Below are 27,873 nucleotides of genomic sequence, written 5' to 3'. Positions count from 1 at the left end.
GAAATATCTATACTCTTTTCAGCGCTTATGCTTTCGTTCCTTTTGGTCTATTTATTTGAAATGGAACTACAGTATATTTTAAGTGAAGTGGAACACTTCTGATTTAAAAATTTGCCTACCTTTGGGTATTTTATTTAGTGAATTCTATTTTGTGACAGAGAACGAGGAAAATGTTGATTACATTAAGCATGTCGTCCCAAGTATAAAACAATAAATAAATTATTGAGTATATATCCTCATATTTCCTAGTTCCAGTGACATCTGAATACTGAATGGAGTATTCATGGACTGTGTGTTTGGCTAAAATTACCACTGGCTGTTTCTTCAAATTTTGAAGCTGCACAGAAATCTAGTGACCAGCAGTCAAGTGTTCTCTCAAATTACTCAAAAAATGTTTTAAAATAAATAGCAGGAAAAATAGAAAAGCTAGTTTTGTTTTGATGGACTTCTTTTTACTCATCATTTCTAAACAAGATTCAGATCACAGATTTCAGGACAGTTCTTGTGTAATGAAATCAGTTGACAAAGGACTGGTCATGTATTCTTTCAACTTTTTCTTGCAGGCTCAACATGAGAAAATTATTTCACAGCAGCAAGCTGTCATAATAGCAACTCAGTCTGCTCAGGCACTACTCGAGAAGCAAGGACACTACCTTTCTCCTGAAGAAAAAGAGAAGATGCAGCGGAACATGAAAGAGCTGAAGGCTCAGTATGAGACAGCTTTAGCTGAATCAGAACGGAAGATGAAGATGACTCATTCTCTGAGGGAAGAACTTGAGAAATTTGATAGAGACTATAGTGAATTTGAAACCTGGCTGCAGCAGGCAGAACAGGAGCTTGACAACTTGGAGGCTGGTGCTTCTGACTTCAGTGGTATTATGGTCAAATTGAAAAGGCAGAAGAGTTTTTCAGAAGACGTTATATCTCACAAGGGTGATTTACGGTATATTACGATTTCTGGACAAAGAGTTTTGGATGCTGCAAGGTCATGTAGCAAAAGAGATGGTGTCAAGGTTGACAAAGATGGTATTGATACTTCGGCTACTTATGCTGAAGTGCAAAATAAACTGGACAGAGCTTCAGATCGTTTTAAATCTCTCTACACTAAGGTAAGTTTTATTTACGCAGAGTAGGAAAGACTACAGTGATTTTGGCAACTTGTATAAAGAGGGGTTAATTAATGAAACAAGTTACTGTGGGAAATTTTAAATTGTTTGCTTCTTAACTAAGAATTCCTCTAGAATTAACAAAATTCCTCTGGAAAAACATATCCACAAGAGGCTTTTCCAAAAGTTCTGCTTTAGTCTAGTGCTCTGAATGGTTGAAGTTTTCTTCCTTGTTTTTAGTTTGAGTGTGAATTTAAAGATATAATTGTGAATTTTTTTTTAAGAACTTACTATTATCCATGTAAAAGACCTATCTCAATAACTTTATTTGTGATCTCACTTTGGTTGACTTGCCACATTCTTCCCTTCACATATACACATTTAGCATAGACGTTACAGAGGTGCCTTAAGTATTTGACAATAAATATGCAGAACAAAATCAACACAAAATAGATTTGTCTTAGTAAATCAAGAACTTGAAGCTTGGAATTTGAAAGTGAGACCTTCCAGTTTTGTGAAATCTTTCAAGTTGTAGATTGTTTTTACAAATATATTTTTTATATCTAATATATGTAGATATGTGTGAGTTTATATGCTTGCATCTTGAATCTAAAAGCTGTTCTTTAATTGCTTATGTGAGTGAGTTACATATTTGCCCAGCAGATGGTGATCAAGTACCAAACGTAAATATTGAAATACAGTGTATCTTAGGTTCAAAATAGAAATATTTAAAATAACTTTTTAAATATTATTTAAAATAGCTGTTTATAAATATTATGACTTGATATGGTCAGATTTTAAGTGTGAAAAGACTGAAATAGTTCCACTGGCTTTTTTATGTGATGTTTCACTATGTATATTTTAGGAGCATACTAAAATATAGGACTTATAGGAGGAGCTATATCATTTTGGATTTACAGGGCAGATATTATGAAAACAAAAAGCTGTTCTCTGTATTTTAATGAACATATGCTACCAATTCTAGTGAAATTTATGCCTTTTTCTGAATATATTTTTGGTGTCACAATGCTGATAAACAATCTTTAATTTGGAGATCAAGTTTTCCTGAAGCTTACCCTATTCTAGTACCGCGGGTTAGAGTACAGTTTGCTGTTTTTGGTGCATTGATCCGAAATCACTCTTGAGAAGCACAAACTAGAGGGAACTGTCCAGCCTGCCCAGCTGTCTTAGCTTAGTTTAGAGATCAGTTAGTGAGTGGAATAATGGCAGGAAAAAAACATGCAGTATTTCAGGATGTGAGAATATTATTTTGAGATTGTTATGAAATACAACACAGAGTTTAACGCCTGGATTTTTCCATGTTTGTTTTCTACTCTTTTAGTGTAGCATCCTTGGAAATAACCTTAAAGACTTGGCAGATAAATACCAGCATTATGAAGATGCTTCATCTGGACTTCTGTCAGGTCTTCAGGCCTCTGAAGTAGCTGTGAACAAACAACTATCTGAGCCAATTGCTGTGGATCCCAAAAATCTCCAAAGACAACTGGAAGAAACCAAGGTGAAAAGCTTTAAAAAACAGAAGCACTTCTGTCCTAAAAGGAACTGCTTTTTGTCAGAAAAAAATGGATTATCTAATATAATCCAAGTGGCTGCAGGCCAAATTCTTGTCTTGCAAGTCTACAGGCAATGTTTATAGTTCTCAATCTGTCTAGAATGTTATCTGAATAGAACTAGAGTGAAAATAAAATGGGAGACCAAAATACCACTAGCAGTGATGAAAGCTAGATGTATTTTCTAGCACTTAGCAAACAAGAGGTAAAAATCTGGTAAGTTTTTGAACTAATAAATGATTTAGCAATTCCAGTTTGCTATGAGGATAGGGCTTGTGACTGAGTTCCTGATAAACAAAGGCCATTTGTTGTCTCTGACCTTTTTTTCTATTCACATTTCTGTTTTGCATCATTATCCCCAGTAAGGGATCACAGCAGATCAGCAGTACGTGATCTGTTTGCCTCCTCCAGTTATACCCAGTGCTACGTCTCCCATTAAGAATAGATATAACATAATTTGCAATGCACACAAAAACTGTTTTGTTTTGTTTTGTTTTGTTTTCCCACTGAAAGACTAACTCACAACTTTATGTAAATCCTGGCATAGGCAAGACAGGATGGTGATGGAGCTCATGAAGTTAAAACACTAGTTAGGCAGTGTAGGTTTAGAGGAGGCTTTAGGAACCAAAGAATGTGATGGCTTGTGTAAAGTTATGTACCGTCTGTCATTTTTAGACTGACTTTTACATTTTCATAAACACATTCAATTATCTGTACCATAATTCAAATGCAAATTCCTTTTTCATTTCTCAGTAAGCAAAGCTATTATTCAGACATTTCATCTCTGTTTTACGAGTGTTACATGGAAGGTCTGTGCAGGTCTGGTATGTTTGCTGCTGATAAACAATAGTCAGTGCCTCTTGGAAGGCGGATGTTTTCACCATTTTGTTTAGAAGAGTCTGAAAAGCAGTACATTGACTACACAGAATCTTTCAAACCTTCAAATCTTTCAAACTGGTATTGCCCAACTCTATGATATATGTGATACATCAGGGGAGACAAATCATAGTGATTATGTAAGACTTCAGAAAACCACAAATGAAAGTGTTAATTTTGGACTTTTAACATTGAAACAGTTGAGGTTCATTTGTGCTACCAAGCGCTAGAAAAGTAGAAATAATGCCAATTACAATTTGAAGCTCCATTTAAACTTTTGTCCCTTATGCCAGGAGGAATTATATCCCTTATAATGCCAATTTTCATGCAAGCAATACAAAAGGCATGAGTATTGGGTTTCTTTTGTGAAAAGCCTACGTGGATTACCTGTCACACAAAAGAGCACTCCAGGAATATAAGTAGGGAAGAATGGAGAGGGTACAAAGTGTCAAAAGATTGAAAGCAAGAGAAAAAAAAGCAGACTGAAGAAAGAAAGCCAATTAATGAAAGCAAAACAGAGTATTTCTACAGAAGTCAGGTGTTGCAAGTTAAAGCTGTCCCTTCCAGCAAACACATGCAGCAGATAATCCAGCTACACACAGGCCTTGGCTGTATGGTGGAGTCTAATCTTTTTATGGGGATTAGCTGTTCTTCAAAATAATCTTCAGTGACTGTGGTGTAAGCCTGCTTGCTTTCCATCAGCATACAAGGTTTTCTGGTATGTCTTGTTTTTTGTTGGTATTTTATTTATTTATTTATTCATTTACAAGTACATATATTTCTCAAGCATAAGGAAAATTCCTCTTCTTTATCTGAATTTTGTTCTATGAGTGGGGTATGTTTTGCTATGTATATTGATGCTGAATTCACTGATATGACTTCATTGTCCTGGCATGGCAGATGGGATTGAATTGTATGTTTGTAGTGATAGCATGTGTCAGAAAAAAATGAGAGGTTCACTTCCTTTTGAGCTTCTACAATATTCAAGTGATTCAAGACAAAGATTTATCACATACACTAACACAGGGTCCTGAAATAATTCAGAGGCTATTTACGCTGAAGTACGTTTATACTCTGAAGAGTAAAAGCCACTTTCAGAAGTTCTTTCAGTTTCTCTGCTGACTGAACCGAGCCTCTAAGTCAGGTATCCTCTAAATTTATGTTCTTTTGTTAGAGAGAAAATCTAGTTGAAACTGAGTGTTTCTGGCTCCAGGAGGCTTTGAAACTGTGAAGTTGATGACTTTGTTTTATCAGCCTGATCCTTTGTCAGTATAACTGATGTTGGGTGGGTGATTACTACTGCTGACAATGTTTTTCTCCTTGTTCACTGATGCTGAGTTGAAAAATACGTTTATTTTTCTTTTGGATATCATTTGAGTTAGTGCAGTGTTTTCAAGTAATCAAAAGATGTATCTTCAAAATGCAAAATACAAGAAAATCATTTGAGTATTGTAGAACAGAACATAAAAATGATGGCAAATAAACTAAAACATGGTCCAGAAGACCAAGGTTAATATTTTCATTATAGAGAAGTCACGCATTATGTTAGTTTATTCTCAGGACACGTTTAGACTGTATATATTGGCATATCTCAAGCCTTGCATGTGTAACTTTTAGCTATATTCAACAGTGTAATTAACAATTATGGAATTTTACAGGTTCTTCAAGGACAAGTGTCTAATCACCAAATTGCTGTAGAAAAACTTAAAAAAGCTGCTGAAGTGCTTTTGGATTCAAGGAAAGAGTTGGCATCAGACAAAGAGGAGATTCAGAAAACACTGGGTAAAATGCTTATTTTTCTTAATGCTAATTTATATCACTTATGTCTACATGCAGGTACTAGAAGAAAGAAAATGCAGTTTCCACATCTGTGTCACTGCTCAAGTACATTTTTTGTTGAACTACAAGCTGTTGCAACACCATAACTTCATCGTTGCTCTATTTCCTCTGCTTTTCACTTAAAATGCATCATTTTATTTTTTACTTTTTTTTTTTTTTTTTTTTTTTTTTTTTTTTTTTTTTTTTCCAGAGAGAAAGATTGTGCTTAATTCCTATGTTTAAAATTACCAAGTCACGCACTTAGTATTTTGCTGAGGAACATAAGTGCTCCACTGGGTAGGGGTGTATTCATGTTCAAGGAAAATATTTCCAAACAATTACTTCAAATTTGCTTAGCCAAACTTCCTTCACATTTCAAGTATCTTTATGTGGTGGGCTGACCTTGGTTAGTTGCATGATGTCCTGCACAGTCACTTAGTCACTCTCCCTCCTCAACAGGATGAGAAGGACTGTGAGGAAAAGCTCATGGGCTGAGATGAAGACAGGGAGATCACTTACTAATTACTGTCACAGGCAAAACAGGCAACTTCAATTTATTGCTAACTGGATAATAGATTCAGATGCTGAAAAACAAATTCAAAAAAAGTAAAGCACCTTTCTGCCACCTGCCTTCTTCCTTGGCTCACTTTAACTCCTTCATTCCCACTTCCACTACCCCCTCACCAAGCAGTGAAGGGGAGTAAGAAATGGAGGCTGTGGTCAGCCTGTAACTGTTCTACTCTGCTGGTCTGTTGTCCTCCCAATTTTCTCCTGTTCCAGCCTGGAGCCTCTCTATAGGCCACAGTCCTTCAGGGGAGACCTGCGCCAGTGTGGACAGTCCATAGGTCTCAGTTCCTTCAGGAAACATCTACCTGATCCTCCTTGGGGTCTCCCAGAGGCTGCGGTTTGGATGGGCTCCGTGATTGTGGACCATTTAGGAAAACCTATTTAGCTCCAGCAATAAAGTAGGAGACATAGCTGTAGAGTAACTGTTTTACTTGCTGTTTTATTTCTTGGGAACTGTCAGCTGTCATAAGCTGGAGCTACATGGTGTCTTGGCTGAACTGTGTGGCACGTGGGAACCAGGTTCCAAAAATTTGGGAGCATAGCTGTGAGCTGCTCTTTCGTTTTACTTGTGCACTGAGCTTCTTGGCTGTACTTGATTCTGGTCTTTCCTCATGCATTTCTACTGAATTCAGCTAGTGGTTTTACTTACTTCTGATACAGGTAACTTTTGACTCACATTTACCTGTGAGAACTAATAAAATGAGTTAAAAGTTTGGTTTGGCTAACAGAAACATTTGAAATGTATTTTCTCTTTATCAGATGATATTGTGGAGAGATATGACAATTTATCCAAGTCTGTGAATGAAAGGAATGAGAAGCTCCAAATAACATTGACTCGATCCCTAAGTGTGCAGGATGGCTTGGATGAAATGCTGGATTGGATGGAAGGTGTTGAAAAGAGCCTTGAAGAACAAGATCAAGTGCCTTTGAATTCCACTGCTATTCAAGATATCATTAGTAAAAGCATTGTAAGTAGCATACTTTGAAAGAAATTTTTGTGTTATGATTTCAAGAAATAATCAAAATATTACATTGTCATCCTTAATGGATTCAAAATACCTAGTGAAAGATACTGTTGCATTAGCTGAAACTATACGTAAAAATATTTGTAACTGAAACAGATCTATGCTGTTGGTTCAGCTGAACTAATTTGTTGCTTCATGTGGTGGACCAGTTCTACTTTTAGAATTTATCTATAAGCAATACAGAGCAGTTTTTTACTTGTTTCAGATGCTAGAACAAGACATTGCTGGTCGTCAAAGCAGTATAAACACTATGAATGACAAAGTGAAGAAGTTCATGGAAACAGCAGATCCATCCACTGCATCCTCACTGCAAGCCAAAATGAGTGAACTTGCTGGACGTTTTTCTGCAGCAAGTAAGAAGCATAAAGAAAAGCTTATGAAAATGGAGGAGTTGAAGACTAAAGTGGAATTATTTGAAGATCTGTCAGAGAAACTCCAGTCATTCCTAGATGAGAAAAACCAGGCTCTCAGTGAGACTGAGGCACCAAGAAAGGATGTTAGTGAAATGTCTCAGTACATGCAGGTATTGTGCCATTCCATTTGTATACTGTGTGCATATCTATCTAGTCTTGCTCCTTTAAGTGATGGAACAATAAATAAGACATGCTTGTTTCATAGCTTCAATTGCTTGGCTAAAGTAACAAATTTAATTTTGGACAACTGATTGCATAATCTAACATGAAGAATATATTTGTGTTTTGCAGGAGGCTAGTATAGAATTAGCAAAACATAAGAAAGACCTGGAAGTTTTGCAGAACCTTCTTGAAGAACTGTCTTTACATGCTCTTCCTGGGGATAAAGCATTGGTACTAGAAAAAGTAAATGCTTTGTCAAAAAAATTCAGAGAGATAGAGGAGACTGTAAAGGAAAAGTAAGTCAAACAATTATTGAAATGTTTCCACCTTTTAGGCTAATAAATGTTGTTATTGATAGTGACCAGTATCCTTTTGTGTGCAATTCAAGAGATTTCGGAGGATTTTTCATTTAAAAAAAAAAAAAAAGAGCAATTCAGTATAGAAATACTTCAGTAGCTACCTTATCTGTCTCAGGCTGTCTACGTTACGGACAAGTAGCTTTTTCCAAATTTCATGAATATATTGTGAGTCCTGTAAGTACTAAGGAAGCTGTTTTACTTTTCTCCTTCTCTGATAGAATAAAAATTCTTCTTTGTGCAAATTAATTTCATATACTGTTTGGAATCAAGCTGCAAAGAAAAACTGAGGAAATTATTATAGCATCCATTTACCTGTATAGCAAAACTGGATTTTCCACATTCTAATAATATTTGTAAAATTATTGATTTTTGGTCTAAAAAATTTCAGATTCTGTCAAAACTGTAATCTCTAAACCAGGCTTGCTTCCAAGGCAGTTGAAATCTTCATTCAGATCATTTGGGATGCAAACTGAAGTATTAAAACTTCATTAATGTATGACATGAAAATTCCTTTCCTGATCATAGTGACAACGCTAGCTTTAGACATCTTCCCTACACACTAAGAGGGAAAGAGTGCATGTATAAGCTATTAAATAGGTCCTGATTTATGAAAATATTTGGAGATCTTTCTTCAAAATCCAAAATGGTGCAGTGAAGACATTTCTTAGATGTCTTATTATTTTACTAAGGTATCAAAATGCTGTGTGCTAGTGATACGAATTGTGTTATGAGTTTCCTTGTGTTACGAGTTTTTACTCACAACTCCCACCAGTATTTTTTTCAATGCTTGTTTTGCTTTTATCACTTACACAGTCATCTGTGTGTTTATTTTGCTACTTGTTCTTGTGAGTCAGTGCGTTGTGTCAGGGTTTATCTGATCAGGATTGATCTGATGTACAATTGAAGTATGATTTTTTTGCTTTCTTTTTGCATGCTAGTGGGTATGATTAGCTCACCAGCACTACTGACATATTGCTTTAAGATCAAGTCATGTTCAGGTAGAAGATGAGTAAATTACAAGTGCTGTGACAAGAGGCTGTCTCTCCACGATACCTCTAACTTGTCAATGCTTGTAAATATCTAATGGGTGAATGGGGCCGGGCTCATTTTAATGGTGCCTAATGACATAACAAGGGTCAGTGGGCACAAACTGGAACACAGAAAGTTCCATAAAAACATAAGGAAAAAAACATAAAAACATGAGGAAAATCTTTACTTTGAGGTTGACAACGCACTGGAACAGGTTGCCCATACAGGTTGTGGAGTCTCCTTCTGTGGAAATATTCAAAACCCATCTGGATGCTTTCTGGTGTAACCTACTGTAAGGAACCTGCTTTAGCAGGGGATTGGATGAAATGATCTCCAGAGGCCCCTTCCAGCCCCTATGATTCTGTAATTCTGTCAAATATCACAAAGATGGATGTGTTCTCTTCTTGCAGAAAACTCACAGATCTGTCTCTGTACTCTGTACAGGAATAGCAATATCAGATTTAGCAATATCTGTTGATTTAATTATTGGAAGGAATGCTGTCATTCAGTGCTCAATTTCTTTTGTTGTCTTTAATTGTCTAGAGAAGAGGATGTATCATCTTGTCAGAAAGAAATTGATACCTTTGAGCTACTTGTAGAATCTTTAAAGAAATGGATAAAAGAGACGACAGAACGAATACCTGCTGCACAGCCCTCCCTGAATACGGAAGAGTTAAAGAAGCCTTTGGAAGATACATTGGTATGACACTGTGATATGATGAGAAAAATACAGTCAAAGAAAAGAGGGCATCTGTTAGGAACAAAAGAACAGACAGAAGTTATAAGCAGTCACAGTAATTCGACTTGCAGTCTGCATTTACATTAACATTTCCTTTGCATGTTTGGGTGTACTTATGGTGGGCTGATCTTAGCTGGCTGCCAAGTCCCCACCCAGATGCTCTCATTCCCTGTTCTCTGCAGGACAGGGGGAGAAAATACAATGGGTCACAGGTCAGGGTAAGGAAGGGGGATCACTCACCAGTTACTGTCATTGGCAACAAAATCTGTAATTGTGGAAGATTGATTGCCAATTTAAAACAGTGTAGGAAGGTGAGATAGAAAAACAAAATTAAAACACTGTCCCTCTGTATAACTCCTTATTTCCTAAGCTCAACTTCATTCTATCACTTCTTGCTTTTCACTCTTCTCTGCCCCAAGTGGTGCAGTGAGAATGGAGAGAGAGAGTTGTTAGTAACTCTTTGTCATTTCTTCTTTCTTACTCTCTTCCTGTACTCCAGAGTAGGGTCCAATTTCCATGAGTTACAGTACTTCCTGTCAGGAGCCAGCTCCTGTATAGGCTCCCCATGGTCTTTTAGGGACCACGCACCTGTAGTGGCAGAAGGTCCTCCAGGCACCACACTGTGAATAACTGTGTTACACCATGGGTTTTGTGCCAGCAGGTCTGGTTTACTCTGTCCTCTCAAAGCTGCAGCACATTTTTGTTCCCCTGTTCTTAAATATAACAGAAACTGATTAGGCTCAGTCTGGGACATCTTGGAGCTGGCTGTAACTGGCTGTGTCCAACATGGGGCTACCAGCGGCTTCCCCTAAAGCCCTCATATTACCCAAGGCTTGCCAGATAAACCCAATACAGTGCTACAGGATATTCCCAAGTAACATTTCTTTTCTCAGCACTAAGCACTTTGTCTGAATTCAGTTTTGTAGTGAACAACTGTTTATTTTTCTTAAACAGAATTTAAAAGATGAGTGGACATTAAAAGCAACTGAGCTGCAGAAAATGAACAGCAGAGGAACACTGTTATGTAATCTGATTAGTGCTGTGACTTCTCCTGCAAAACTGAGAGCAGTTGCAAAATCAGGTATGCACTCATATAATCAGGTAAGCCAAACATTTATGGAGTTTTTTAATCCCTTAAGAAAAAAAAAAAAAAAGAACGACTGCACCCTTTGGCAAAGTTTCTGAATATTATGGCTTAGAAGAAATCAGTTAGCTGTGGTGCTATCCCAGTATGACAGCATAATTAATGTTAGTTTATAAATTAGTTGAAACAACAGTGTGAAAAGGAATCAATTCCTTATTCCAGAGTGAGGAATTCCTAGACCAAAATGGCTTCCAGTATGGATTTTTTACCAACTCCTATTTACCTGTAAAGACATTTTAAAAATAGCAAATCTATTTCCATGAAATTTCTGTACTGTACATTAATCTGTTTTACAAAATCTAGCAAGTCTGCTAATTCAAGCCATAAGCTAAAGCATGTGGAATCTAAGGCATTTCAATGACCATAACCATGTTTTCAGTCACTTCTTTAATTTATTTCCAGACCTTGTCAATTCAAATACAGTAGCCTTCATTAGTCATTTGCAAAGGAGACTGGGAGGACAAGGACTGCCAGTTGATACCTATTTGGCAAGAGAGAGCACTTTCTTTTTTGTATTTCTTTGTAGTAGCTACTGCTGGTTTCATCCTGGTTTGAATTTGGAATAAAAATCTTCAAAGAACATTTTGGAACCGTACATAAGATATTTAGGCTTTTTCCTCTGCTCCTTTCTCTCTACCTCTATACATACAGATAGAAAAATAGCATATAGGAGCAGGTATAATCATCCAGATAAAAATGTTTGCCCACCTAGACAAGAGATGTACAGTGTATCATTTAGTCACAGTTGTAAATACCAGAGTCCAGCTAATAGAGCATGAAGATTTACAAGGCTCTAGCTAGGGGCTGTGATTTTCTTATCTGTTTATTTTCTCTTGCTATCCTCTGGCTGCCACTAATGTGATCCTCACTGTCCAGGCTGTATTGTGGGATGGATCCACAGCCTTCTTCAAGGCAACCATTAATCTTTCCCTGTTAACTGCCCATCTGAGAATACATAGGTGTGGGAGAGCAGGAAGTTGTTCCCTGGCTGCTCTTTATGCAGTGACTTTGTCTTCCAGTTCTGTGGTCTGACAGCATTTCTCAAAGGTTAAGCAGCCCTGGATCCAGAGACTTTGAAATGCTGTTCAATTAGTGAGAGTGACAGAACTTCACATTAACAATAAGGTTTCCACATCACCTTCCCTGGAACAGCATGGAACATGTTGAAGCTCATGATGAGATAGGCATTTGTTATGTTGACATCCTGAGTGTTTCGTGCAGTGGTACAGTACTGCTGAAAGTGGGTAAAGGAGTTAAATCAGCTGTGTCTTTGGTTATGGTTTCTGCAGTGACCACTTCAGTCTTCTTTGCTGCTTAGCATTCAGTGGTTTCCTCACAGTTTCAATGTGAGACAGTGCCACTCACCAGAGCATGAACATGGTTGGGAAAAAATCTGTAAGTAGTGGGGAACAGATTCCTTTTGGGGAGGAGAAACTGACGTTAGCCATATGGGTATAAGTAAGCCTCACTGCTAGGGTAAATACCTTTGTCCATGATATTCACAGTATTGTAAGCTGTGAGATTGCTCATACATCATATGTATGCATACTTACATGTGCATGCATGTACATACCTGTACACTATGCTGTATCATATATGCTGTGAATATATGATACCATTTATGGTGGGCTGAAGCAGGTCAAAACAAAAAAACAGCCTTAAGAAATATAAAGCTAAATAAAATATTTATGGCAAGATTAGCATGCAGGTGTTTCTTCAGATATTACAAGAAGGACTATATATTGTTGTTCTGAAGAGGAAATGTAATGCTGGACTTTTGGTGGGAAAAGGGCCAGGTAAGGATATGACTTAGTCCCTCTTGATTAGTAGGTGGCACAGTGTTGAATGGTGAAGGAGGAGCTCCAGGAACTCAGGATTTTCTGAAAAACAAAGGTGAGTAATCACTAAGTAAAAATTCCAGGATGTGATAAAGAAGTGTGTTTGTGAACTACTGTTCAACATGTAAATATTTTGAAAATGGTGCATGCAGCGTGTTGCAGCAGGCTTTACTAGACAAATTTAATATCATCTTTGCATACAGGAATTATATTGACTACTAAGACTAAAATTAAAATTACTAAAATTAAAAATACTATAATTAATTTTAAAAAGAGCTGCCTTCAGTATTTCCTTTGAAAAAAGATCACATCTTTGTTTTCCGAATCAATATGAACTTACGTAAGAATGTAGTGATAACTATTTTAATATAACATATAGCTTTTGAAAAAATTATTACTCTGTAGTGAGATGAAACTTTTTAACAGCAGTTAGCATACATGACATGAACACATACATACATGTACATACAAATACACTCATTTTTCATATGCTTGTATCACTATATGTGCCCAGCTCCTCTTCAGAAACAAAGGAACTTATGTACCATGTCCCACATCTGCAATGTTGGTTTTTCTAAACTACAGTCTGCTTTGTACACAGTCTGTCTCCTCAAGCTGTCTCAGTGATAACACACCTTTATAACACTGCTTGCCTATGAGCAGGATACGACTGTAGTGATGTTAGGCTGTCATACTGGTATCTGTAATGCAGTCCAGTATGTTTAACTTTCTGTTGAAGAATTGAAAATAGTTGCTTGAAATACCAAAATAACAACAGATAGGAAGAGTGTAAGATACTTGTCTACCCGCCTGTGTTAGAGTAATGATTCCTGTGAAAAGAAAAGCTCTTACAAACAGAAATGTATATTAGGTCATTCAGATGCACTGTTAGAACATTTAGAGTGAAGAACTAACTCCTAACGTGTTCAGAAGCTTTTGCCTTGAGGGACTGTTAGCTGGTGTAAAGCAGAGTACTGTTTAGAAATTCTTGAATTCTGTTTGAAGTACTGTTTGAAGTACACGTGGTCTCTACTATAGTCTTTGTTCATCTCTCCTCTTACAGAACTGACAAGTGTTCAACAAGCCATGTCTGATGTAAATCATAGTTACGAAGATTTGGGAGTTTCTTTGAAGAAGAAGATTTCAGAACTAGAAAGTATGCTTTCAAAAATGCAAAACATTCAAGAAGAATCAACTTCAGTGATGCAGTGGTTACAAAAAATGGACAAAACTGCATCAGATTGGGAAGCTGCTCCAACTGACAGTGAAGCTGTTAAAGCCCAAGTTGAGCAACATAAGGTACTTATATGTCTTTAAAAAATATTCTTTATTGCAATTACTGGGGCAATTCCATTTGAACAGTTCATATCTCTGCATAATTTAATGTTGCGGAGAGCATTTTAATGATCCCAGTAAACATGCCAGTCAAGCTTTGAGAAAATCTGGCAGACTTTGTCAGTGGAGTAAAAGAAATGCTGGATCAAAGAGAAGGAATTTTGTTCTTAAAAAATAAGAATAATTGTGATGTTCAATTTAGATAGGTAAGAGTATATTGATTATGCAATGTACTTTTTTGATATCTGTACTGATTTAGATATGTTTACTGGACTGTGGATAAGATTACGTGTCTATCTGTCCAAAAGCTGTTTCTGCAGCTGCTGGTTCCCTGACACTCCACAGATCTCCTGGATTCTGCAGCTGCAGAGGCCTAGGTCTGTTCCAAGGCAGCATTTCTCTTCAGCAACCAAGCCATGCATGCTAAATCGTACAGCTGCACAAAAATCTCCTGCTCCCCTTTTAACTGATATGAGAAAACCACTAAATCAGCTGGAAGCTTCTGACCAGTTTGAGCATTAGAAATATGTGCTTGTAGCAGTGAAAGACAGTATTTCTATATGTAAATGTTTGTCTATAAAGTGAAATGTAATAGGTAGCTGTTGAAGGGAAAACTTCTTTCCTTGTCTGTAATTGTGGGTAAATAAGGACAGAATTTGATGAAGCTGAGGTATATTTTTTTATACTTGCTTGTCCACCCTCAAAAATGAACCTGAATTGCTACTGATTTTCCTTGAGTTTGATGTTCCTCAAACTTGGCAACATTTCAGCCCTAAAACTCATACTGTAAGTAGAAAAACCGTTGCTCCTTTATTTGTAATAAGGACTATTCAAGGCTAACAAGACCATCTTACTCCACTGTGGTAATAGAAGAGTATTCATAGTCAATTGGAAAACTGAGTGATTCAGCAAGAGACATCCTTTTGATGCAATTGGACCTTTTCCTTGGAGTTCTAAATTAAGCACAGATTTGTTCAGTGTTTTTGAATGGGATTTTTTAGGGATAGCTAAAATGCAACTCCACAGTGCTAAGTCTAGCAGTTCTATGTTCATATAAGTGACCTTCGCCAGGCATTCACTTCCATCTGTAAGAACTGCATGAAGTGTTCTTAAGGAACTGCTGGGACATCTCAGTCCTACTGCTAGGTTTGCTCTTAAACTATGGTGCTCTCTTAGTGCTGTTCTAGCAGTAGATCTGTGACAGCAGAACTTTCAGTGAGCTGCTCTGTATGGATGCCTAGTTGGAGTGTTTCTGCTTTGAACTTTACCATGCATTAGTCAGTTGGCATTCTCTGCAAGAGCAGATTTTAACCATGTATATGATGAGACCTAATGGGTCTTACCTGTTTGAATTCTTCTAATTCTGTCACTCATTCAAACTAAACAGTAATATTATTAACATAATCTATATAGATCAGGTCATTTATTCCGAAGAACATGAAGAGCCAATGTGTGCCATTAGAAAGGATTTCTACACTCATAGCAGAAAAGCAGTATGTAAGCACTAGACATCTGTGGTTTATTTTCATGCTTGGTATCTCAGTATCACGGACTTCAAAAATAACTTTCAGTTCATCTTTAATCTCTTTTTTTTTTACTGCTTGATTTTGCAGCTATTTGAAACTGAATTAAAGCAAAGTGAGAATAAAGTGCAGGAACTGAAGGACAAAGTGACAGAGCTATTGGAGAAGAACCCCAACTCTCCTGAAGCACCTAAGTGGAGACAAGTGTTGGATAAAATAGGTACTTGAGTAAATTCATAGAACACAGACTCATTTGGAAGTCATTTTCTTACTAGTCTTTTTATGTTGTAGCAATAATTAGTTCTTTTATTATCTTACTCCCTCCTATGCCTTCTATGGAAGTAACTCCCATTTCAAGAGGATAGATTTGGAATAACTCCACTGAAATTGGCCATCTTTGTATTTATATAGGTGAAATATAGCTAAGCAAGGTACACCTCGAATCCATGTTCTATAGGGATTTATCTTTTTCAGGCAGTGTATGGCCCAGTTACTAAGTGTGGTACTAACAAAAGAAGTCACAGCAGTTTTCATTTAAAAACACTTCGAGTTGTTGAAAATGTTCTTCTGCATGCTTTTGTTCCCATGCACCTAGTAGCGATTTTTTGGCTTTTTGTTGTTTTTTGTTTTTTTTGCCATTTTCTAAAGCTGACTTCATAAATTTTGCCATTAAAAAAAAAAAAAAGGGAAATGATCATGTGTATACTATAGGTTTTGAGATAAATCAGTGTGTAATTGTCATGAGCTTTTGAAAGGAAACTAATACAGAATGAACAAGGATCACAGACAGTGAAATGGCACAAGAAAATGAAAATAACACACACACACACAGTTCAGAGACACTGTTAGCAAAACATCAAAGCTGAGTCAGCAAGCACTGGCAATATCATAAAGTGAGGTGAGAAGTTCCAAGGCATGAGACTCAATGGCTGCTCTGGAAGCCACTTGCTACAAGTGGAAGAGCTCACAGTTTGACCAAGTAAACTTAAGTTCACACTCTGCTCTTGAAATATCTACAAAGAAGTATCCTCATTGCCTGTCATAGGTACCTGGTTTGGAAGTCTAAATTAAGCAGTTATTCTCCACAGGCTCCCAGTGCAGCTATTTGAAAGAGATGTGCTCTTCCAGAGGGCAGTTTAGAGCAGAAGCCTAAATTAAGTTTTATGCTCAGCCTTGGAAAGGTATCTTTTTCTTTATATCACTGAAAAGGAAGGATAATCAACCTAGATCAGGTACCTAAGTTGTAGGTGAGAGTACAGCCTTTTGGTTTTTATGTCTTTTCAAATCAAAGGCTAAATTTGGTGGCATTTCATCTAATAATAACTGTCATCTAATTTTACTGCATGCTCTATATTCATCGTTCTAAAAATGCTGCATGTGGCAGTGTTGAACTGCAGACCTTTATCCAAATGTATATGGTTCTGACTGCTAGAAGATGAATTTGCTGCATCACTGCAATAAGGCATCTGGAGTTAATCAGCAAGAAGCCTTATTAGAGAGCTCTGTTTATGTTTTGTATATAGTCTGCTGTCTGGCAGCCCATCTGCTAAAACATGCATGCAATATGTCAACATTATATTGTTAGACTCCAAGTGGAAAGAGCTCAATCAAGTTACATCTGAGAGACAACAAAAACTGGAAGAGTCTTCAAATTACCTGACCCAGTTCCAGACAGCAGAAGCTCAGTTAAAGCACTGGCTTGTAGAAAAGGAGCTAATGGTCAGTGTGCTGGGACCACTATCAATTGACCCCAATATGCTGAATACACAAAAGCAACAGGTTCAGGTGAGTAAGGATAGCCAACAAGCATCAATGATTTCAGTTTATTCTGTGTTTTTGTTTGTTTGTTTGTGGGCTGTGGGTTCTTGTGTTTTGTTTGTTTCTTTTTTTTACATTTGTTTATCAGTAAGTATCAGCTTGATTCATACCTGACTACAGTGACAAGAAGAAAAAATTGCTGGGAGACTGAAGAAAGATCAGAATTGCTACAGGAAAAAATAGTCAGGACTTACCTTTGAGAAGTTACTGACCCTCAGATGTATTTTCTTTTTTAACCATCCTGTGATTTCTCTGTTGTCTAATGAAAGCATTCCTGGGAAGTTTTATTAATTTGTGTGTGTATGTAATATTTTGTGGTCGGTCCTCAAATGCAGTCTGTGATGTAGAGCTGGCTTTTTGAAATTTTGTTCTCTTGACTGCACAGTAGCTAATAAAACAAACAAAAAAAAGAGTAAAAAGAAACAACTGAAATGTAGTAATGTGAGTAGATATGGAACCACAAGTGTGAAAAATAGAAGAAAAATATAAAGTAGAGTAGTTCGTTTACAGAAACAGCAAACCACAGAAAAAATAAACAAACATTGAATTAGTTGCAGCAACTATAAATTTTAATTTCAAATATTTATATTGCTGCCAGTTGATTTTGAATGTGGTGTGAAATGACATTCTTATTTTTTAAAAAATAATATTCAAGTTGGTATGTCTATATTGATTAAAACAAACTGTTTAAAACATGAAATGTTTTCTAATACTATGTGAAAATGACTTAAAAGTGTTTTGTAAATGCTTCAGAAACTTAGAAAGCTGACATCATGTATTACTTAACAATCCTCAGAAGTTAAACCTCATTGACTTAAAAGAAAGGATTTGGAACACTCTGTAAACTAAGACCGTGATATTTGTCCCTTCTGCACGCACTTCTGACTTGTCAAAAAATAAAATACTAGGAACCAGTGATACAAACTTTAAAGGTCTTACAGTACACAGTCAGTCATTTTGTGAATTATCCAAATATTCTCTGTAGTGTAAGGATCCACTGCAATAGTATGTCACAGTGCACCTTCTTTGAAGTTCTGTCTTCAGACAAATATCAAAACTGTCTAGGAAACAAGACACTTCTTGAATCTAAACAGTGATTATTTTACTTGGTACAATTACTTAATTATGGTAATATTAACAAAAATCATTGTTTATGTGTATCTCCCGATTCAATTTCCATTAGATGATGTGCAAATTAACATAGAGTTTTTAGTTCTTTGATGGAAACACTTGGAAACAACATTCACTAGATGTGTAGAAGATGCAGTTATTTCACTGGCTTTTTTATACTCAGATTAATTCTGTAAGGGAGCTTAGCTACAACAAATTCTGCAGCGTTTTTGTCAGAAGCGTTTTGCTTCTTTTTCATGAAATAAGTTCTTCTTAAAATTTTCTTTATTCTCAGATTCTGCTCCAAGAGTTTGACACCAGAAAGCCACAATATGAGCAGCTAACTGTGGCTGGTGAGGGGATTCTGAAGAGACCTGGTGAACATCCCCCCTCACATGAAATTGTAAAAGAGCAGCTGGCAGCTGTGGCACAAAAATGGGACAACCTAACTGGCCAACTGAGTAACAGATGTGACCGAATTGATCAAGCTATAGTGAAAAGCACGGAGTATCAAAGCCTACTCAGAAGTCTGTCTGATAAGCTAAGTGCCTTGGATAGCAAACTGAGCAGCAGCCTGGCTGTGAGTACACAACCTGATGCTGTGAAACAACAACTGGAGATTGCTAAAGAAATGAAGAAGGAAATAGAACAGGAAATGAAGAGTATAAATGCAGCTCAAGTTCTTTGTGAAGAGCTCTCAACACTGGTTGGAGAAGAGTATTTGAAAGCAGAACTTACAAGGCAGTTAGATGGTATCCTCAAATCATTTAAGGATATTGAGCAAAAATCAGGTTAGTATTTGTTTTAAAAGGAAAATAATTAGGGCATAAAATAAAGCGTCATTTTAACATTTGTCTTTAATGTCAGTAGTAAGATGTTGAGTGAGCTGACTCTAATACTAGCTGTCTATCAGTCCAGAAGTATGTTAGAACTTAGGAGAATGTCTCCATGCTTTGAAAAGGCAGAAATGATATGTCACCACATACAACTGTTTCTGTTGATTTGTTCCTTTGTTGACACAATACTTCAGATCTCTAGCAAGCAGTTATGGCAAGAGTTTAAAATAATGAAAGTGTTGCTCTCCTCATCTTTGCCTTCAGGTACATCCTTACTCAGTTAGGATACTAAAACAGATGCTGTTCACTGAACTACTTACTGCATAGGTGCACAGAATCAGCTAAAATTGTAATTTTTAGGCAAGCACCAGTGAACGGCTTGACAAAAGGTAGTGGTAATTATATGAAACTGCCTGTGGCAGAACTGCGTTGGTTGTGTGCAGCATCTTCTATTCTGTGAACAACAGAACTGAATGAGAAATAGAGTGCAAGCAATATTACATTTTTTTCTCCCAAGCTGCCTAAGCTTTTTAATTTCCTCAGGTCACAAGGAACTTCAAAGGATCTCCCTAAAAACAAATAGCACCTTCAGGCCATGAGTTAGGCACTACTAGGCCGTACTGCTTGATTTTCTCTGTGTGTTCACTTTATAATATCATAAAACACAACTGCAGTTGTGTTGCCTGAATAGGACTTGGGTAGACACGATCTAGCTAAGCTCACCTGACTTGATTCATGCCCAGATGCCTTTGTTGCTACACTGTAGCACAGATACAAAACTATCCCTTGCAAGAGACTTGATTGCTTTGAAGTTAAACGCTGAGAGCGTGCCTTCCACCCACTAATGAACATTCATAATAAAATCAGTATTAATTATTATTTCTTCGTTGAATACTAGCTGTTTCTGATAATAAGCCTCTATGCTGTCTTATCTGTAGATAATCATGTTCAGCAGCTTCAGTCAGCATATACCACTTCTCATCAGTTCCAGCAAAGATCTAAGGACTTTCAGGCCTGGCTAGATGGAAAGAAAGAAGAGCTGAAGCAGGCTCGCCCTATATCAGCCAAACTTGAGACCTTGCAGTCCCTAATTGAAGAACAGAAAGATTTTATGAAGACCCTGACCAATGAGATTAGTTCATATGAAAAAATTGTTGCAGAAGGAGAAAGTATATTACAGAAGACTCAAGGAGCTGATAAAGCAGCTTTACAGGCTCAAATTGCCACACTCAGAAGTAATTGGGATGAAATGGATAAGCAGATAAAAGAAAGGCAAGGTAAATTAACAGATTGTCTGGAGAAAGCACTCACATACAAGCAGCACGTAGAAAATTTGCAGCCATGGATAGAAAAATGCCAAAGCAACCTGTCTGGATTAAAAGTCAGCATAAACCCTGTTGAAATAGAAAATTCTGTTGTTCAGGTGAGGGCCTGGCAGAAGGATCTGGATAAACACCATGGAATAGTGGAGCTACTAAATAATACTGCTGAAAGTTTGCTCAGTGCAAGCCAAACAGATAAAGAAATCATTAAAGAAGAAACTAAGGTGCTGAATGAGAAAGTGAGTATGGTCACAGAACAATTACATAAGAAGAGAGAGTGCTTGGAAAATATGGCACAAAGGCTAAAAGAGTTTCAGGAATCATCCAGGGAAACAGAAAAGCAGCTTCAAAGTGCCAAAGAGCACCTGGAAGCTCACGATTCGCTTGGACCTCAGTCTTTCAGTAACAAACACCTGACAATGATGCAGGCCCAGCAGAAGGCTTTACAGGCTTTAAGGCCTCATGTTGATTTAGTAAGAAAGCTTGCCCAAGACCTGGTAGTAGAAGCTTCTGATTCAGCAGGTGTTTCTGACCTTTTGCTTCAAGCTGAATCTTTGGAGAAAGAATACACTGCAGTGAACCAGCAGGTTGAAGATAGGTGCTCCTTCTTGGAAACAAAACTTCAAGGAATTGGTCATTTCCAAAACAGCATCAGAGAGATGTTCTCTCAGTTTGCAGAGTTTGATGATGAACTTGATAGCATGGCTCCGGTGGGAAGAGATCTTGGTGTACTGCAATCACAGAGGGAGGATATAAAACACTTCCTGAAAAAGTTGGAAGATCTTATAATGAATAATGAAAATGCTAATAAAAACTGTAAAATGATGCTAGCCACAGAAGCTGAAGCTTCTCCTGATCTTGTTGGTATAAAACGGGACTTGGAAGCATTAAATAAACAGTGCAACAAACTACTAGACAGAGCAAAAGCCAGGGAAGATCAAGTGGAAGGTACAATTAACCGTGTCGAGGAGTTTTACAGTAAGCTAAAAGAATTTTCCAGTCTGCTTGGGAGAGCTGAAGAACATGAAGAATCACAAGGTCCTGTTGGAATGGAAACAGAAACTATTAATCAGCAGCTGAATACATTCAAGGTAGGAACGTTTCTTTCTTACTGCTATCACTCATTTTACCACAACACAATTTTATTCAGTATCAGTGTGTAAATGGTTAAATGCACATCTAGAAGTCTTGTTTCTGTTCTACCCATATGCCTTTTATCTATTTTGAACAAGGTACCTTGCAGCGATACTGGGTGTAAATTGTTACTATGCTTTGGTGCTGAAATGAAGCACAGATCTTGGCATATTTTAGGCTACAAAAATGAATTTCCAGTGCTCACTGGAAAGATTTATAAATTACACAGGAGTAAGCAGTGTTTGAAAAAGATCATAAATCTCCTAATGGCTGCACAGTAGCTCTCCATATTATGTGCTGCTTTGGATTCATTCCAATCTAATATCAATTCAGATGTTTTTGTGGCTTGGAAATTAGTTTGCAGTTAATCATAAAACAAGCTTCCATAACATGGTTTATCAAATCAGAAAGATCAGAAAGACAACCGTGTAAAAGAAGTAATGACATGCTTGGCCCAACAGAGGGTGCTTTTTGCTTGTTTAGACTAACCCACGTCGGAGTGGAAAACCGAACATTGAAACTTCAGCGCCGTTTCAGCTGAAAGTAACTATCAGTGAGAGTGATCTTTTAGAGTGTATAAATAGAGACAAAAATCTGGAACAAATGGTTACATTACAAGGAGATTCCATTAGATTGTCAGGATTAAAATTGTATGTCAATCTGTCACAACAAGTCTACCTTTATATAAAAGGGAAACAAACGTCTTTGTAAATAACAGAGCACCTTAGAAATGGGAAAACAGCATAGCTAGTGCTGTTTCCTATGCATGGTGTCAGTGCTGTCTTTTGTAAGGCTGGTGAATAAGATGTCCAGCAATTGCGAACATCAGGAATGAGAGCCTTGGCTGGTCTATGTAGGAACATAGTGTCTCCATAACCAAAGAGCTTGAAGATAAAAAAGACAAGAAAACCTGCATGCTTATATGCAGAAGTGTGCTCTGTGATCGCATTTATTTTAGGTATTTGTAAACTTAGAAATGTGCTTTGCATTAAACAACTGTTTGAGGTCATGGAATTGCTTATGATTGAAAGCACAGTGCCATTAACCAGGAGGTGAAACATGATGAAAAGGTGAAGGGGATATTCAAAGAAGTGAACAGCAACTGCAGTAATAAAAAGCAGAGTGAGAAGCACTGGAAGAACGGAAGTAGGTAAGCAGGGAGAACAGAATAAGAAAATTTGTTACGTAAAGGCAGTAAGGAGGAGGGTAGGGTCCAAAGTTGCTCTCCTAGCACTCTGTGTGAGTTCTGCTGGTGCACATGGTGGCAAAATTACAGTAGGTGTACCTCTTCATACTCCAGCTCCTTCCAGAGAGCAGTTTTACCTGAGGCAGCACACTGTGGGGAGACTGGCTCCCAACAGTCCTGCTTCACTCATGGTGCTTTGCTCGCAGGTTTGTGCGTGCACACAAACACACACACAACCTGAAAATGTGGCTTTGGCCACAAAACCACAGTCTAACCCCTTATGTCCTTAGCTTCTGCTGTCAAGCACAATCAACTTCTATTCATCAGGAGTAAAGCAAAATGTTCTTTGTAGATAGATTTATTCACTGGTATCTTCATTCTCTTTGGGGAAGAATCTTGTGCTAGGGGCCAGAGGTGGTTTTTGTGGTTGGACCAGTTTTTATGTGGAAGAGTAGAGCTTTCTTGGCATGACATGAAAATGCACAGTTATTTAAAAAAAAATAAACAGACTTTGAGTTGTATATTATGTATGTATATAGTTATATGCATGCATACATACTTGTTTTATTTATATTACTTCTTTGTGATGCACTTTTGCCAGTCAGGATAAAGTATTAAATTGAAGGCACTTACTGCCAGTGTTAGAATGTATTTATTTACAATGCAGATATAAAACTTGCTTTCCGTCAAGAAAAATCTCCAGTGGAGTTCATTTGCAAATAGGCTTCATTTGACTGTTACTTCACAAAGTACACCAGGAAGAGTATAATCACATGAAGAATTTGTCTCAATTAATGTAAAACACACAAAATTAATTACAAATTAATTCAGCTTTGTTAGACATTCTCCTCCCCAAAGACTTTATGGAATGCATATATTGGTATGAAGGAAAATTTCAGTAGATGAGATGTGTTTGATTACACTGATTCTGTCTCCTTACTTGAAAAGTGAAATACAGATAATTCTACAGAAAAAACAGAGCCCTCTGTTTGTGTAGCCACGTAGTGCCAGGATGTTTGCACATGGAGCAGTATTTGCAGCTAGGTTCTCTGGGAAACAGAAAAACCCCAGAAACTGAATTGCTTTCTTTCTTGTAGCCTTTGTTCAATTATTTTTAATACCGTAGAAGTTCTTCTTACCAAAAGCTACACAGAACTGTTAGAGATTTCATCAGTATGTAGTTCATTCGATTTGGGCTTCTATTTTCAAAATAAAAGAGGTTGTTAAAAGTTGTTGTCTTCTAACTAGACTCTATAGGATTTTTTAGCTAGCTTGAGTGTTCCTAGTGTTCCTACCAATTAGCTTGAACTAAGAGTTCAATTGGTTTATGTTGGTTGTGTAGAGTGTCTGTCCTCCAGTTTTCACTTTGAGTGGAGATAATGTTGAGAAAATAATCAGAGGTTTCTCTATATGCTCAAATAAGAAATGGAAAGTATTGCACTTCCCAAAAACACCCTGATAGGTACCAACTTTCTACAGGTTTTACTACGGTTAGGGACGATGTTAGAAAGCATACTTAAAGAGCTTTTGTGAACTATTGCTTCTGAAAGTGACAGCTGCATGTGAAAGCCTTCAGAGAATATGTTTAAAAAATGGTAAAATACCTTTTTAAATGTGAATAAAATTTTGTAGTGTAACAGATATGGACCTGTTGCAGGCACATGCTGACCCAATAACATGACAGAGCACCCTCTGCATTCAGTGAGGACCTGCTTGTGACTGGTATGGCTGGGAATAAGCACAGATGGCAGGATCTCAAAAATGCTTTACCCCCCTTTGACTGGTGTAGAACGTGTTTTTAGCTTGAGAAGCCAGAGCTGAGTTTCTGTTTGGCATAATTTACAATGTTTTGGCTGCTCGAAGGAGCAGGCAGAATACGTGAGAAGGGAGAATTTGCCTCACGTGACTTAAATATTTTAATACGTTAGCTGACTGTATCAAAGCAGCGAGCAAACAAACAGTGTGGTGCTTTCGTATTTCCTGCATGAAGCCTCTCCTGCTCACTGCCGAACTGGGAGAGCTTCAGCTCTCTGTAGTTAATGCCCTGGCTAAGTTACGACACTGAGTGCCATATGCTGTCCTTACACCGGGGGCTGCGTTGTCGCTGTGCTGACAGCTCCGCTCACTCAGGCGGCGGAGGTCTCCGTTCATTACGGGTTAATTTATGTCGCTGAACAGATTGCTTCTAGTGTACCGTCAACAAACGATCCTTGGGTCTCAAGCTGAGCACGTTGGCTCCCCAAAACGGAAAACGAGCCGGTTCGAGCGGCCTTGGTTGCACTTCGCCGGGCCCCTCCGCTGCCCGCGCCCCCGCCCTGCCTTGTCCCGGCCCGGCCGCAGCGCCGAGGCCGCCCTGCGGGGGGCAGCGAGCAGCAGGGGCCGGGCACCTCCTCCCACCGCGGCCGAGCGGTGCGCGGAGGCCGGGCGGGGTGGGTGGCGGTAGCAGATGTTGCCTGAAGAATGAGAAAGGGCGTTCCTTCCAGCTCGGCGCTGGGAGGACGCCCGTCAGCTCGCGGGAAGCCGAGCGAGCTTATCGACTTGGCTGGATGCTACCCGCCGGCGTGCGCGGCCGGATCGCTTTTTCCTCGCCTTCTCGTTCGGCCGGGGAGGAGCGGGGAGCGCCGTGCCAGCCGCCGTCTGCAGCCGGGACCGGCCCAGACCGCGCCGAGCCGAAGCCGCCGTGCCTTCGCGGGGGACGCCGCGGTTGTGTTTCGCCGCGGCTGCCTTAAACGGGAGTGCGGCTCTCCAGAACGGAGCGAGGAAAGCGCCGGGCCGGCCGCCTGGAACCTGACGCGGGGGAAATAACGGCTGAGTCGGCTGGGATCCTAGGAAACTATGTTTACCTATGGAACTCGTGAAGAGCTTGGGACGAGGAGGGAGTAAGCTGCCGCTCGGGTCGAGGTTGTTGATAGCTACTGCCAAAGAAGCGAAGGGCTGTTTTATTCTTCGTGCTTTGGGTTTGACTTGTTTCTCCCCCAAGATTTTCTCAGTGCCTTGGTCTGAGCCGTGCGCAGGCACCGGGGGTCTGCCTTCCCGAGCTCTGGTACGATGCTTTATTTATAAAGGAGATGGAATTCTTGGACCCAGCTAAATGGATTACAGCTAATCAGTCACCTCCAAGAGATAATGTGCTGCCTTCGGTAATGCTCGCTCAATTGGAAGGCTTAATCTGCAGATTTAAGATACGCATTCTGACCTGAAGAAATAAGAGCGGCCTTCCATGGAGGGTTTTAAACATTTAAGCCACTGCTGGTTTTTGCTATACTCGGTTTCCCTGTGATATTGGAAGGTTTCTGTTCGTTTCTCACTCAAGCACTTTATGTTTTCAAGGGAAAAAGAAAAAAAAAAAAAAAAACAAACTGCCAGTAACACATCCAGGTAAAACTGCATTTAAACCAGTGCACTGATGACAACCTTAACCACCTCATAAGTTATCATGTATGTTTTATATCTATGCATCCTGTGCTGAGGGCAAGTTTACTGTAGTTTTTTAGACAGACAGTGTTTTCTAAATGTTTCCCTCCTTTCTGAAAGCAGAAGGATCGTAGCATCTTGTGTGAATCCTTGCAAAATGGGGAAGCCACTTAGCAGGCCGGACTGTTTACGTCAGAATCCTCCGTGTGTGGGCAAAGGAGAAGAGGATGAAGACCTGAACATTGAGGACTGTTACGTCCCCCAGAGGTCCATCTATGACACCGTGCGGCTCAACGAGCAAATCGATTCAGGATCGAAGGGCAGCCTCTCCTCCAGACACTTCACGGACCGGACCTTACCCTACAGTCACCGAACACTGGATATCGGCACTCTGTGCTCCAATGGTGCCCTGACGTCCTCCAGTGCTTTTGAGCTCCGAAGCCGTGAGGCCAAGAAGTTAGATGAGAAAATGATCTTTGACGCTCTCAAGCTGAACGGCGATGTCATTCGAACGGGGGGATTGCCCAAAACGAAGTCTCACGCAGAGAAAAAGGAGCACAGGCGGTCATGGAGAATGTTTGTCCCGCCCAACTTTTCAGATTACACAAATAAAAGTGAGTGCTCATTCAGTGAAACCGGTGACCTGTCAGATACGGCTAAATCAGGCAAATGCAAGTGGGGTACGAATTCTCTGACCTCAGAAGAAGATGATTCTGGTTTGTGCAGCCCTCCAACAGAAAGGGAAGAAAAACAAGATACGCTCTTAGCAGGGGAGCGAATACAGGCACAGACTTTATCTTCTGCAGAAGACATCCAGGCAGTAGGTCAGCTCAGCCCATTCTTTCCAGCTCTTTGCCGAGAGCAGCAAGCCCCAGTGCTTGCAAGCAGCAGTGTTTTTGTCAGAGAGAGCTGCAGGCTGACTTCATGTGACATTGTGCCCTCTGGAAAAGTCAAACAAAGCAATTCACAGAAATGTGAGAGTGACCAGGAAGAGATGGGTGGAAAATACACTTACTTAGAAAGTTTCAGAAAGGAAACTCTGACACATGGCCATCCTCTTCAAGGTGATGGAGGAAGCATTTCCCTGAGTGAAAATGGAGTGGAAAATGGCTATGACATACGTGGAAAAATTCAAATGCAAGTCACAGCAGTGGAGGGGAATGATGTGGATGGTACTCCTCCTCAATTAGATGGTTATTGTATGAACGTTGCTGTAAATAATAGTCACATGGATTTAGCAAAATATGAGATTTTATCTGATCCAGGGGATTCGAGTATAACAGATGCAGGCTCAAATGAAATGACATTTTCTGTTCAGCAGCTTGAATTAGATTGCACTGTAAACTGTCCAAAAGCTATCCCAGAGAGAAGTGAAAGCAATATCTGGACTACAGGCATACAAGAAACCTTAGATACAGTCTGCAATGGCCTATTGTCTAATAAGGTAATTAAAAAAAATCCATTTGTGAAATAGTTGTAATGTAACCTTAAACAAACTTGTTTATAATCTTCTTTTACACTTGACTCTTGTTGGAAACGCTTTGTGTT

The 27,873-nt window shown here is 38.7% G+C and overlaps 1 protein-coding gene across 21 annotated transcripts in view; it reads left to right on the top strand.

Annotated features, from left to right (window-relative positions):
• The window catches only part of DST (dystonin), a 293,579-nt gene that overhangs the window by 195,637 nt on the left and 70,069 nt on the right, over positions 1-27,873 (top strand). For 13 of the 21 annotated variants that reach the window (XM_052694767.1, XM_052694838.1, XM_052694826.1 and 10 more), the window contains 14 exons: positions 564-1,109; positions 2,449-2,625; positions 5,212-5,335; positions 6,698-6,906; positions 7,169-7,486; positions 7,668-7,834; positions 9,470-9,626; positions 10,620-10,746; positions 12,640-12,702; positions 13,711-13,946; positions 15,596-15,725; positions 17,091-17,290; positions 18,729-19,224; positions 20,208-21,682. In XM_052694767.1, the coding sequence (XP_052550727.1) occupies positions 564-1,109; positions 2,449-2,625; positions 5,212-5,335; positions 6,698-6,906; positions 7,169-7,486; positions 7,668-7,834; positions 9,470-9,626; positions 10,620-10,746; positions 12,640-12,702; positions 13,711-13,946; positions 15,596-15,725; positions 17,091-17,290; positions 18,729-19,224; positions 20,208-21,682 (4,425 nt within the window). Of the gene's footprint in view, positions 1-563; positions 1,110-2,448; positions 2,626-5,211; positions 5,336-6,697; positions 6,907-7,168; positions 7,487-7,667; positions 7,835-9,469; positions 9,627-10,619; positions 10,747-12,636; positions 12,703-13,710; positions 13,947-15,595; positions 15,726-17,090; positions 17,291-18,728; positions 19,225-20,207; positions 21,683-27,873 lie in introns of all 21 variants that reach the window. The other 8 variants (XM_052694728.1, XM_052694700.1, XM_052694870.1 and 5 more) reach the window with 1 other exon arrangement.

The sequence above is a fragment of the Tympanuchus pallidicinctus genome, unplaced genomic scaffold (genome assembly GCF_026119805.1).
Source record: "Tympanuchus pallidicinctus isolate F22 unplaced genomic scaffold, pur_lepc_1.0 scaffold1, whole genome shotgun sequence".
Taxonomy (NCBI): domain Eukaryota; kingdom Metazoa; phylum Chordata; class Aves; order Galliformes; family Phasianidae; genus Tympanuchus; species Tympanuchus pallidicinctus.
This window is presented reverse-complemented; position numbering and strand designations above follow the sequence as displayed.